This window comes from Portunus trituberculatus, chromosome 43 (genome assembly GCF_017591435.1).
Source record: "Portunus trituberculatus isolate SZX2019 chromosome 43, ASM1759143v1, whole genome shotgun sequence".
NCBI lineage: Eukaryota > Metazoa > Arthropoda > Malacostraca > Decapoda > Portunidae > Portunus > Portunus trituberculatus.
In genome coordinates, this window is record NC_059297.1 from 1,770,580 (window position 1) to 1,783,079 (window position 12,500).

Below are 12,500 nucleotides of genomic sequence, written 5' to 3' on the forward strand. Positions count from 1 at the left end.
GAGGATACACGAGGAACAGTTTCATCATTTGGTTAGTGATGGTATTCCTGAACATAATCACTCCCTTTAAACTGCTGGTGGATCATGTGATAATAATTCACCATAACTTGATAAAACTAAGACGTAAATGTATAATTATTCTCGGCAATTAAACGACATATGGTATGCAAACCGTCAGAGGAAGAAGCAGCAAACAACGCCACCGTCTTAACCCCTTCAGTACCATGCGCATTTTCCTATTCATCTGGCTACTATTTGGTGATTTTATGCAGCTTCAGAAATTCATGTAGGGATTAAAATAGTGAAGACTGTGGCCATTATTTTTTTAACCTCCACAAACCCTGCTTAATGTCGATTAAATCGTCTAATCATACCTAAAACTAATGGTAGAAATGCCAACACCACTCTCCTAGCACCTTTCCTCCCCGTCGAAAGCTTTTATTCTATACTGATAAGTGAAAAAACAAATGAATGCTTAACCCTTCGCTTGCCAAGAGACACTCACCATCTTTTTTATTAGAGCAACATCGTCCCCCTGAATCTTCACGTGCCCTTGTCAAATAAATGCATTTTAAAGCACGCGCTAAATGCTGCTGTACTACACTATATGACAAATCCGCTGGTGCTGATATTCACGTTAGCAAGCCGGTTAGAGTGGACCATCATTCTAGTATATAGAGTCCTTGGAATTACCCATCGGACAAAAGTATTACCGTAATAAACATCCTGAAAGTGGTGTGGGTGCCGTCCATTCACCACCAGCTGCCACCCACACAGCGCCGCCACCACCACGGATGTTGTCTGCACACGGAGGGGGAAAGAGAGGCGTTAGTGAGGCTGAACCAGGAAAAAGGGACGTGGAGGGGAGTCACATACCCACAGGAAGGCTGAGGACCCATTCCTTTTCCATTACCACTGTTCCCTCCCTGTGTTCTGTGACGAACTCGTGCCTTAGATTGAAAAAGAAACTAGAAGAAACTTGGTTCTCAGAGTGGTTGATGGAAGGAATAGATTCAGAGCAACCAGATTGTTTTTTTAAAGTCAGTATGGAGCTTTAACCCCTTCAGTGGCATGGCGTGTTTCCATAATCACGCTGCTTATTATCTGGTGATTTTATACAGCTTCAGAATCTTATGTGAGGATTAAAATAATAAAGACTGTGGCCATTAATCTTCTGACCTCCATAGACCCTTCCTGATATCAATAAAATGGTTTAATTATACACAAAACTCATGGTAATAATGCGTCTCATTACTGAATGGGTTAATTACATTTATGGGTGAGAACCATACACACAAAAAAAAAAACGAGTATTTTTCATAAAAGGACTATCACGTGTCTGCCCGATGACTTCTTGCTTCCCCATGTCTTATTTCCTATCTTTTTTTTCCCCCTACGAACGTTGTAGGCAAGTCATATAACATTGGACGAAATTAGAGGGGAGTAAGGAAGATGGAGCGCTGCCTCTTACTTTATAAGGTTTGTTTAACCCCTTCAATACTGGGACACATTTTTTACCTTGAGACTTGTGTACGATTGAACCATTTTTTTGACATTAGGAAGGGTCTATGGAGGTCAGATGATTAATGGCCAGTCTGAGTCTTCACTATTTTTCCCAAAATAAGTCTGTGGAGCTGTGTAGAATTACCAAATAGTAAGTAAAATGAATATGGAAGCGCGTTATGGTACTCAAGGGGTTAAAGGTGAAATATGGTTAAATTTAAGATATTTTCTACACAACGTCTCACGTAAAATTACATCAAGCAATATAGTGAAGTTTTAATATATTTGAATTTTGTTTAAAAGTAAAGTCTATGGAATATTTCTTTGTACGTTCCTCTGAATTTCGCTGTATTTAATGAAATATTAGGAAATATGAATTATACACACAAATGAGTGTGATGTTGCTCATGGCAGAAAGGCTGTGTAGGAGTGTGTGCTGGAGAGAGGGCGAGCAAACACTCACCGTGGAGCAAAGTGCAGCTGTGAGGGCAGCGTGACGGGCGTCCAATCGAAGCCACCCACGCCCTCCCACGCGAACCACCGGCGACACCCTGGGAGAGAGAGAGAGAGAGAGAGAGAGAGAGAGAGAGAGAGAGAGAGAGACTTGTTAATTCACACACCCACCCTTCCCCACCACTTCCGCCCACACACACACACACACACACACACACACACACACACACACACACACACACACACACACACACACACACACACACACACACACACACACACACACACACACACACACCAATCTTACAACCCTCGTCACCTTTCCATTACAACATTTCAAATATACTCGAGATAAGCTATAGAAATGTTTGAGGATAAAGACTCCGAAGACAGGAAAGGAGCAAGAGAGGGTGAGATCGAAATGCCGTACAAAGAAAAGAGGAAACGTTTGGCGGTCACTCCAATATTTTCTCCGTCAGGGAACCATTTTTCTCCCTGCGGGGCAACTGGCAGACCAACACGTTGCATCACTGAGTCGGCCGTGACAGTGACTTATGTATGTGTCGGCAAACTGAGATTGGCCACACTAAAGGAGAAAGTAGGGAAATAAGAATAGGAATGCACAGGAAGATCGGAGCCTCATTTTCTTCACTTCCTTCACCCAACACTGGGTAGATGAATAATGGATAACTTTCTCTGGGCTCGTACAGAACTGAATGATATACATGTGTGGGAGACTGACCTTTCACACAGACACTCAACTGTATTCATTCCTCTAATTGAGAAAATAAAATATTGTAGTGAGCTTTTCTTCAAGTTAACCCCTCTTCAGTACTGGGACGCATTTTTGCCTTCAGTTTTGGGTGCCATTAGACGATTTTATTTGCATTAGGAAGGACGTATTGAAATCAGAAGATTAATGGCCACACTCTTCATTATTCTAAAGTCCCATATAATTTTCTGAAGCTCTATAAAATCACTGAATAGTAAGCAGAATGAATATGAAAACGCGTCCTGGTGCTGAAGGGGTTAAGCTTTACGTAGTTGACATGCCAAGCAAACACCCACACCACACACCACACACACACACACACACACACACACACACACACACACACACACACACACACACACACACACACACACACACACACACACACACACACACACACACACACACACACACACACACACACATCAACATATCAACTCATTCTCACCTCTTGAACCCCATGTTGATTCAGCACAGTGGCACCATGTTCGAAGTGGCGGCCGGCTGTGAGGTGCCGTGAACTGGGTAGCGTGAGGAGACTTGAACAGGCACTGACTTGATGGAGGCAGGAACGATAGCGGCACTGATGGAGATTATAAGGGAGTCACCCCTCTGGTCCTAGATAACACTGGGGCCTTCAGGGGTGCCGTGCTGATCCCCATGGGCCTCGCGGAAGGAACACTCCTGGCTAGTAGATCAGCAGCAGCAGGGAAGTGATGAAGGGCAGAGTGAGCAAGGGCAATGCATCATTTGAATTATAGAATGAATGCAGCTGGAACCATGAGCCTGTAATGAGGGAAGGAGTCGAGTGTATAAAGTAAATATAAAACCAGGGTGTGCTGCCTGGCGGACTGGCCACCACGTTCTGCTTCTCAGCTGTTCTCTGAGACGACTTTCCTAGTGTGTGGAGATGCAAGTCCCTGATTCTTTACTGCGTTAGGAGGAACACACGGCATGTCTCAAACATTTCCATGAACAGTTGTGCAAAGAGGGGAAAAATGCTGCTTGCTTTGAGATCTGGTGATTATTTTATACGTAACATAAAAGAAAGATTATTTTGCGCAGAAGTGTCAAAACTAGTGCAAACTCTGAAAACAAACTCTGAAAACTTGATGTGCGGCTTTTAACCATGAATGTGTGACACGTGAGAAATGAATGGGAAACTATTTTCATCAACTCCTTTCCTGCTTTACCCTGCTGTCATCTCTCTCCATCTCTCCTCTCCTCATTTCTCTATTTTGGCCTTTCCTCTTTTCCTTTTATCATCCTTTCCTTTTTTTTCCACTGTCATGTTTTCTCTTCTCTTCGCATCTATATTCTCTCACCTCTATACTCCTCTCTTCCCTTCACTTTCCCTTAACCATCTTTTTTCTTCACTTTTCACGTATACCTCTTTCTTTTCCATTCTTCTCTCCTCTCCTCTCTGTTTCTCTTCGCTGCCCTTCACTGAAATCAAGCCTCGCATTGCGTTAAAGCCTTACTGATGGCAGAGGATGCGCTGCTCGTGGGTTTTGTTAGTTTGCTGAGTAATGGTCATCTAAATATTGAGTATTGATCTTAGCCTGTGTTAGACCTCGTGTGTGTGTGTGTGTGTGTGTGTGTGTGTGTGTGTGTGTGTGTGTGTGTGTGTGTGTGTGTGTGTGTGTGTGATCTTTCCATATTGTAATGACTTCAAAATATGAAAAAAAAAATAAAAACAACAATCCCTTATTTTTCTTTTCTGTACTTCCCTCCTCCTCCTCCTCCTTTTCCTCCTCCTCCTCCTCCTCCTCCTCCTCCTCCTCCTCCTCCTCCTCCTCCTCCTCCTCCTCCTCCTCCTCCTCCTCCTCCTCCTCCTCCTTCTCCCTCCCCCTCCTCCTCCTCTTCTTTATAGTTTTGCTCTCCCTGTCAACCAGTAGGGCTTCTGATAAAGTTTACGATTGGTTTCATTTTGTTCAGAAAGGACAAGGAACATTTACGACAGACACAGACACGTGACCCTTTAAGTGATCGCCAGCGTCAGCATTTTTCCAGGTCTGTGTGGACTTGTCTTGTCACTACGCCGCTTAAATCCCTCTCCGTGTGAGAAAAAGGAAAAACATCATGACACTCAGACATTGGCTTAAGTGTATTTATTTGATATTGAATGATCGTGAGAGGGGGCGGGTTAAAAAAAAAAAAAAAACATGTAACAGGAAAGATATTTTAAGGCCCTTTTTCTGGAACACTTCAACGCCGCACCCCCACTATTTTCAAAAGCTCTAGTTGAAGTGACACCAGTTTTTAAAGATGTTTTTGTAATTCTAGTGACATGTTGACAAGTTTTCTGCGTTATCAACAGGACAAGTATTCTTTAAAACTCGGCTAATCGTCTCTCTAATCTTTGAAAATGGTTGCGGTGAAAGAGGGAAGTGTTTCTGAATATGGCGCTAAATGCAACCGTGTACTGCAATGCCATTTCTGTTTTATGTTTCTATTTCATTTATATATTTTTTATTTGTTCTTGATAGTGTGTTTAATGAATTGATGTTGTGTTCTCTAAGTATTGTCTGCCAAGCATTATCTTCTCTTTCCTCTTCACGTGTTTCCCTCGTTAACCCCCACAAAGCCATGACGCGTTTCCATATTCATTCTGCTTACTATTTGGCGATTTCATACAGCTCCAGAAACTTATGTGGGGATTAAAATAGTAAAGACTCTAGCCATTAATCTTCTGACCTACATTGACCTTTCCTAATGAAAATAAGATTGTCTACTCATATGCAAACTCATGGTAAAAATGCGTCTCAGTGCTGAAGGGGTTAAGTCGTTCATCAGCCAAGCCATCACGCACACGCACAGCCTGCTCTCATCTTACCTTCCACTTTTCTTTTCTGTTTATGAGATTATTCACTTAGGTATATGTTTTTATACTTTCCTATTTATCCATTCATATTCTACATTAATTTTCTTTCTAAGCATCTACGCGCCGGGACAACATTCTCTCTCTCTCTCTCTCTCTCTCTCTCTCTCTCTCTCTCTCTCTCTGACAGATCTAAATGTACTTTCTATATTTCTACAAATCATTAGCATATATTAGGTCACTCCAACACATATCCTTCCCTAACCCTCAGCTTCTATCTTTGCTGCCCGTATGTTCCAGGTTATCTCAACAAAATTTGCCTTTTTTCGCCATTTTTGAGTCTTGTATCCACCGTTTATTCTTTCACTATTCATAGGTTCCCATTCATTCTGTTGCTTTTAATATGATCTACTATGTGTTCGGTTTTTCCTTAGGAAAATATATGTAGTGTGGTGGAAAGTTTAGATGATCATTTTGAAAGGGCGCTGACGGTGAAGAGGTGCTGGAACTGTCAAACCATTTTAGTACCAGTGATTAGTTTTTTTTTTTATTTCGGTATTATCTGTGATTGGTAAGAAAAAATTGTGCCAAGGTCGCTTTTAAGATTCAAAGAGTTGATATGAGTTCTTGCTCCTAATAAGTTGTCAAGTTCCATAAGAGTTCACTTTCTTATCCCTGGAGCTCAAGACGTGCCACTGCCGCTGCTAGAATACACACACTAGAGAGAGGCGCAACCCATTGACAAAAAAAGACATTTAGTTGGTGAACCAGTTTGGCGAAAGTAAAGCCTCACTCAGAGTATTTTTTTATATTTTTTTATTCGGCAATGAAGTTATGTGTCTGTTCAGAAGTCAAGAATTTTTTGTTCATATTCGTTTTTGTTCCTTGAAAAGCATTGTAATAGAACTGTTCACCTATATTCAAATTGGATGTAGTTTTTTATGAGACTTATTGTAGCGAGAATCCGTCGCTGCTCGAGCAAAAGCACCACCACACCTCACAGCACAAGCGGGACAGAGCAACGCATCCTCACTCGCTCGCTGCTCAACACTCACTGGAACTTGAAGGCGGAAGCTGGAAGGTGTGGTGAAGGCACTATGTTGCCAAGCGGCGGCGCAATCCAAATGTGTGTGTGACGGTTCTTGTCATCACTTCTCACTACACTTCGACATTTTGCTGTCCTCTTTATTTTTTCCAAAGGGAACAGACTAAAATTGGAAATATTTTGGACGAAGTCACATGCACGCAAGACAGTTAACAGATACCAGTTAAAGGAACGCATTGACATATTCGTGGGTGGTGTGTCTCCACTATTTCTGTTTAATTACCAGAATAATAAACAGCCGGGAAGGGAAGTATTGGTCTTTAATTAATGAGAATGAGAACATGACGCACAAGAATGATGGTGAAAAGTTAAAACTGAAAACATCGAGATAGTATGGATGATGAGTTTCAGAGAGAGAGAGAGAGAGAGAGAGAGAGAGAGAGAGAGAGAGAGAGAGAATTTTTATAATTGGACTTGTATCAAAGGCTGTGGGAAAAAAAAAAAGATACTACAATCGTAACGCTTGACGAGAAAGATAGTATGATGTATCTAACAATAAGAGTAATAAAGGCACATTGATGATAGTAATGGTACTTATAAAGGAAGATAATAATATTGATAAAAGGAAAACAATTAGTGAAAGAAAAAAATAAAGGAGAAAAAGTTTAATAGACTAGTAACTTTGTTTAATCTTATTGTTATATTCACATTTTTCTTCCAAGTGTTTACAAATTAAATATGCCCAACTTTTAATTTTGATGAACTCTTGTTGAAGTAATGACCACATCTGTGCCTTCTACATGTTTGGTGTGTGTGTGTGTGTGTGTGTGTGTGTGTGTGTGTGTGTGTGTGTGTGTGTGTGTGTGTGTGTGTGTGTGTTTAAATTTGTTAGTAATTTTCTTTTAGGAGTTTTAATATTTTGTGGAACGTATCCATACTTCCAATCAAGCCCTCTAAATTTTACATTAATGATAATTCGATAATTCTCGTAGTTTCCTTTGAATTACCAATAGTTTCTAGATGCTAAATGAATAAACAAGCAAGCAAAATTCACGAACAAAACCTTAAAATATATTTTATGAGAAATGTCACACCTGATGTTTTTGTCACGTTTGGTGTTCCTGTTACATCTGACAGGAGGACAGATAGCAGCTAACAAGATCAGTGCAGCAGATAGCGTGAAAATAGTGGTGAAAGATAGCAGGAGATGTAGCATTATGGTTAAAAGAGAGAGAGAGAGAGAGAGAGAGAGAGAGAGAGAGAGAGAGAGAGAGACAAAAATATTCTTGCCGAGAGCTGGTCAATAAGGGACCAACTTTACAGAAGGTGAAAGAAGGAGAGAGACCTGGGAAGGATTTTAAGTGTCACAGGTTCAAAGAAGAAGAAGAAGGAGTACCATGATGCGTTTCCACATTCATTCAGTTTACTATGTGGTGATTTTGTAAAGCTTCAGAAACTCATGTGGGAGATTAGATTAGTGAAGACTTTGGACATTAATCTTCTGATCACTATAAACCCTTCGTAATGTCAATAAAATGGTCTAATTGAATATTGTATACAAATTTTAAAGGTAAAAATGTGTCCCAGTATTGTAGGATTTAAGAGGAAATGCGTTTGATTCCATCCTGTCTAGAAGAGCAATGTGAGTAGAATCCCATAGATACGAAAATATAGGTAAGTATATGTTCCAACGATCCTGGTCAGAATTCCCTCACCTGCCCGTCTAAAGTATTTCTATATATGTATCCAACTAAAAAGATTCTAAAGTATTTCCATATATGTATCCAACTAAACAGATTGATATGCGAGTATGCTTCAGATTTTTCAGTCCACCTCGAATGTGCATTTTCTTTAGCAACCAAAAACTTACTGTAGGGATAACTAAATGAAAATCCAACGTGCAAAACTCGGAAATTTTGTCTCTGATATTCAAAACACTTAGTAATTCAAGATAATTCACTCTAAATATAACATGCATACAATTTTTTTAAGCAATTCAGTAATGATCAACTTTGTGTTAATGTTATAATTATTACTACTTTATTTCTGGAGAGTCACTGACTGAGACGATCGAGTGTGTGGGAAAAAGATAAGAGACCTTTTTAGATCTTCGAGAACGTTCAAAAATTGTTCTGTATATGTCAACACACACACACACACACACACACACACACACACACACACACACGGCCCGGTAGCTCAGTGGTTAGAGCGCTGGCTTCACAAGCCAGAGGACTGGGGTTCGATTCCCCGGCCGGGTGGAGATATTTGGGTGTGTCTCCTTTCACGTGTAGCCCCTGTTCACCTAGCAGTGAGTAGGTACGGGATGTTAATCGAGGAGTTGTGACCTTGTTGTCCCGGTGTGTAGTGTGTGCCTGGTCTCAGGCCTATCCGAAGATCGGAAATAATGAGCTCGGAGCTCGCTCCGTAGGGTAACGTCTGGCTGTCTCGTCAGAGACTGCAGCAGATCAAACAGTGAAACACACACACACACACACACACACACACCGTCCGCGCTCCATAGAGAGCGGAGTTAGATGCTCAGAGTGGCATCTAACTAACACTCCACACGCTAAGCAATGTGCTTGAGTGAGAATCGTTATTGGTAGTGAGGGTCTACCAGAGCGAGTGAACGAGTGTACAGAGTGAACGTAGCCTGGTGGCGTGTACATGGGAGTGATCGGAGGTGTGAGAACCTCCACACTCCAAACGACAGAGCGGGAACCACACAAAGGCCAGCCATAGCAGCCGCCAACCGTCAACGCATCCCACCACACACACGTAGCTACCAGGCCTGGCCCCCAGTGACCACACACCCACATGCTTCCAGGAAGAGTAAAAAAAAAATGGATAGACCGGTAAGAAATAAATTACCAAATTCAAAATATGTCGATGAGTCCCAGGGAGCAAAGCCGAAAGTGGCCAGTCAAAGCATGAGTCCATCTTCAACAGGGGCAACAATGCAAGGTAGATTGGTAATGTTGGAGAAGAGATTTGAGGAGTTGGTGAAGGAATTAAAAGTTCAGAGGAGTGAGGAGGAGCAGGATAGAGAATTCCGCAAGGCTTTGAAGGAAAGAGTTAAGAGACTGGAGGAAAATGAAAACGATTGGTGGATGAGAATGCACACTTGAGAGTGGAGGTTGAAAAATACAAGAGACGGTTGGAGGAGAAAATGGAGAGTAGTAAAGGAGAAAGATGACTTTAAGGAAATGATTAGTGAGCAGAATGAAAGGTTTGAAAGGGAATGGGAACTGAAGAAAACACAATGGACTGAGTCGAGGGAAGCAGAGATGGTTGGATTACAAGAAATAATTAAAGATCAGTTGAAGGAAGACAAAAAGAAAGGTCCAAGGAACTGGTTAATGTAATGAAGAATAAGGAAACATTGATAAGGGAAATAGCAGAAAAGAAGAAGAGTGTGTTAATATTTGGGATGAAAGAACAAAATATAACATATAAGCCTAAGAGAATTAAGGAAGAATTAAAACGGTAAGAGATCTGTTCAAAAATCTAAATGATGATGAAAAAAAGACCTACAAGAAGAAGTGGAAGAGATCCATAGACTGGGTCCGTATAAGGAGGGAGTGAGCAGACCGATTAAAGTAGTACTGAAGTCACAACAATCTGCGGAGGATATCCTATATAGAACATCAAAGTTAAGAGAGATAGAAGGTTGTAAAGAGGTGTTTGTGAGAAAGAATAGAAATGAGGAAGAGAGGAGAAGATATAAGGAATTGGTGGAAGAGGCGAGAAGGAAAAATGATGAGCGGTCTGAGGAGGAAAGAGAAAAGTTTTTGGAGAGTTATAGGAGAGAGAGTCAGAAAGTGGTATGTGGAAAGAAGGAATGCGGAGGAACCCCTAGAGGGAGCAGTGGGTGGACCGTAATGTATACTAATATAGATGGGATACTGTCAAGTAGATTGGAATTGCAAGACTATATGATGGTGGAGAAGCCTGATATAGTGTGTTTGACTGAGACAAAATTGCATGAAAAACAAAGATAAATTTGGATAATAAATATAATATATGGAGAAAGGATAGAGAGTAAAGGTGGAGGAGGAGTTATGATTATGACGAAGAAATAAATAAATGTGGATAAGGTTTGGTATGGGAAGAACAACGCAGAAGTGATAAGCATAAGGATAAAAAGTGATGGAAAAGAATTAATAATCATGGTGACCTATGTACCTCCTAAAACAAATTCTTGGACATTAAGGAATACGACAATATGATCAAGGATACTTTACAGAGTTTGGAAAGTGTATTATCTGGAAAAGAAAGGTGATACTAGTAGGAGATTTTAATTGTAAGGAGGTGGATTGGGAAAATCTAGTAAGTGGTGTTGGAGAGGAAGCATGGGGAGAGATTTCTTAATCTAATGATGGAAAATATGATGGAACAGAGGGTGAAGGAAAATACTAGATATAGAGGAGATGATGAACCGGCTAGACTGGATTTGGTGTTAACAAGAGAAGTGTACCTATGTGGAGATATACAATACAAATGTCCTTTGGGAAAGAGTGATCATGTGGTTATGGAAATGCAGATAGCAACAACACAGCGAAGGAAAGACGAGACATACAGGAGTGGTAGATTGAATTATAGAAAGATGGACACAAAAAGTTTGAAAAATTATTTCAGAAAATTAGATTGGGAGGAGATGTTACAAATCAGAGAAGTGCAAAAAAAAAAATGAGATTTTTATGAAATATTATAAAGAAGGAGTTATGAAATTTGTACCAAAGTATAAAAAAAGAGAGAGTCCATTGAAAGATTAAAAGGAGAGCAAGGGATAGTAGATGACCCTAAGAATATAGCGGAATTGCTAAATAATAGGTTTCAGCAAGTATTTACTGAAGAAACAATGTTTGTAAAGCCTCAGAATGTACAAGGAAATGTGCACATGGATGACATTAAGATACCTAAAAAGGAGTTATATAAAATGTTGGAGGAACTTAAAGATGATAAAGCGATGGGACCAGATGAAGTTTCAGGAAAATTATTGGAGTGTAGAGAAGAATTGATTGATCCATTATATGATATTATAAGGTGCTCATTAGAAACAGGGGAAGTACCAGTAGAGTGGAAGAGAGCTGAAGTGGTGCCCATTTATAAGGGAGGCAGTAAGGAAGAGCCTCTTAACTATAGACCTGTGTCTCTAACAAGTGTGGTCGGTAAGATTTGTGAGAGGGTGATAAAGAAATATTGGATACGGTTCCTGGAGGATCATAAGTTATTATCGGATCATCAATTTGGCTTTAGGAAAGGGAGGTCATGTGTAACAAATCTACTGAGCTTTTATTCAAGAGTGGTTGACAAAATACAAGAGAGAGAGGATGGATGGACTGTGTATATTTGGATTTAAAGAAAGCTTTTGACAAGGTACCTCACATGAGACTGCTATGGAAATTAGAGATTTATGGAGGACTGAAAGGAAAAGTGTTAAAGTGGATGGAAAACTACTTGAGATGGAGGAGATGAGAACGGTAATAAGGGATGCAAAGTCGGACTGGTTGGTGGTGGAGAGTGGAGTCCCACAAGGCTCAGTGCTGGCACCAATACTTTTCCTTGTATATATTAATGACATGCCAGAGGGAGTAAACAGTTATATTAATTTGTTTGCGGATGATGCGAAGTTGTGTAGGTGTGTGAAGAGTGAAGAAGATTGTGAAATTTTACAGGCAGATCTGGATAAGATTTGGGAGTGGAGCAAGAGGTGGCAAATGGAATTTAATCTGAGCAAAAGTCATGTGATGGAGATGGGGAAGAGTGGAAGACGGCCAAGAGGGTCATATAAGATGGGTGAAGAAGTAGTGTTGAAAAAGGTGGAAAAGGAAAAGGATTTGGGAGTGATAATACAAGACCATGGGCAGTTTGAGGCTCATATTGATAAGATGTTTGGAGAA

The 12,500-nt window shown here is 40.6% G+C and overlaps 1 protein-coding gene and 1 long non-coding RNA gene across 7 annotated transcripts in view; one reads left to right on the forward strand and one right to left on the reverse strand.

Moving 5' to 3' along the window:
- Nucleotides 1-6,593, reverse strand: part of LOC123517952 — a 10,965-nt gene extending 4,372 nt beyond the window's left edge. Inside the window, exons 1-4 of one of the 3 annotated variants that reach the window (XM_045278431.1) lie at nucleotides 6,546-6,593; nucleotides 3,177-3,514; nucleotides 1,967-2,054; nucleotides 714-801 (exon numbers count right to left, since the gene is read on the reverse strand). In XM_045278431.1, the coding sequence (XP_045134366.1) occupies nucleotides 714-801; nucleotides 1,967-2,054; nucleotides 3,177-3,190 (190 nt within the window). In that variant the 5' untranslated portion in view covers nucleotides 3,191-3,514; nucleotides 6,546-6,593. Of the gene's footprint in view, nucleotides 1-713; nucleotides 802-1,966; nucleotides 2,055-3,176; nucleotides 3,616-6,545 lie in introns of those variants that run through there. The other 2 variants (XM_045278433.1, XM_045278430.1) reach the window with 2 other exon arrangements.
- Nucleotides 1-12,500, forward strand: part of LOC123517954 — a 142,166-nt gene that overhangs the window by 12,121 nt on the left and 117,545 nt on the right. The window lies entirely within an intron of this gene.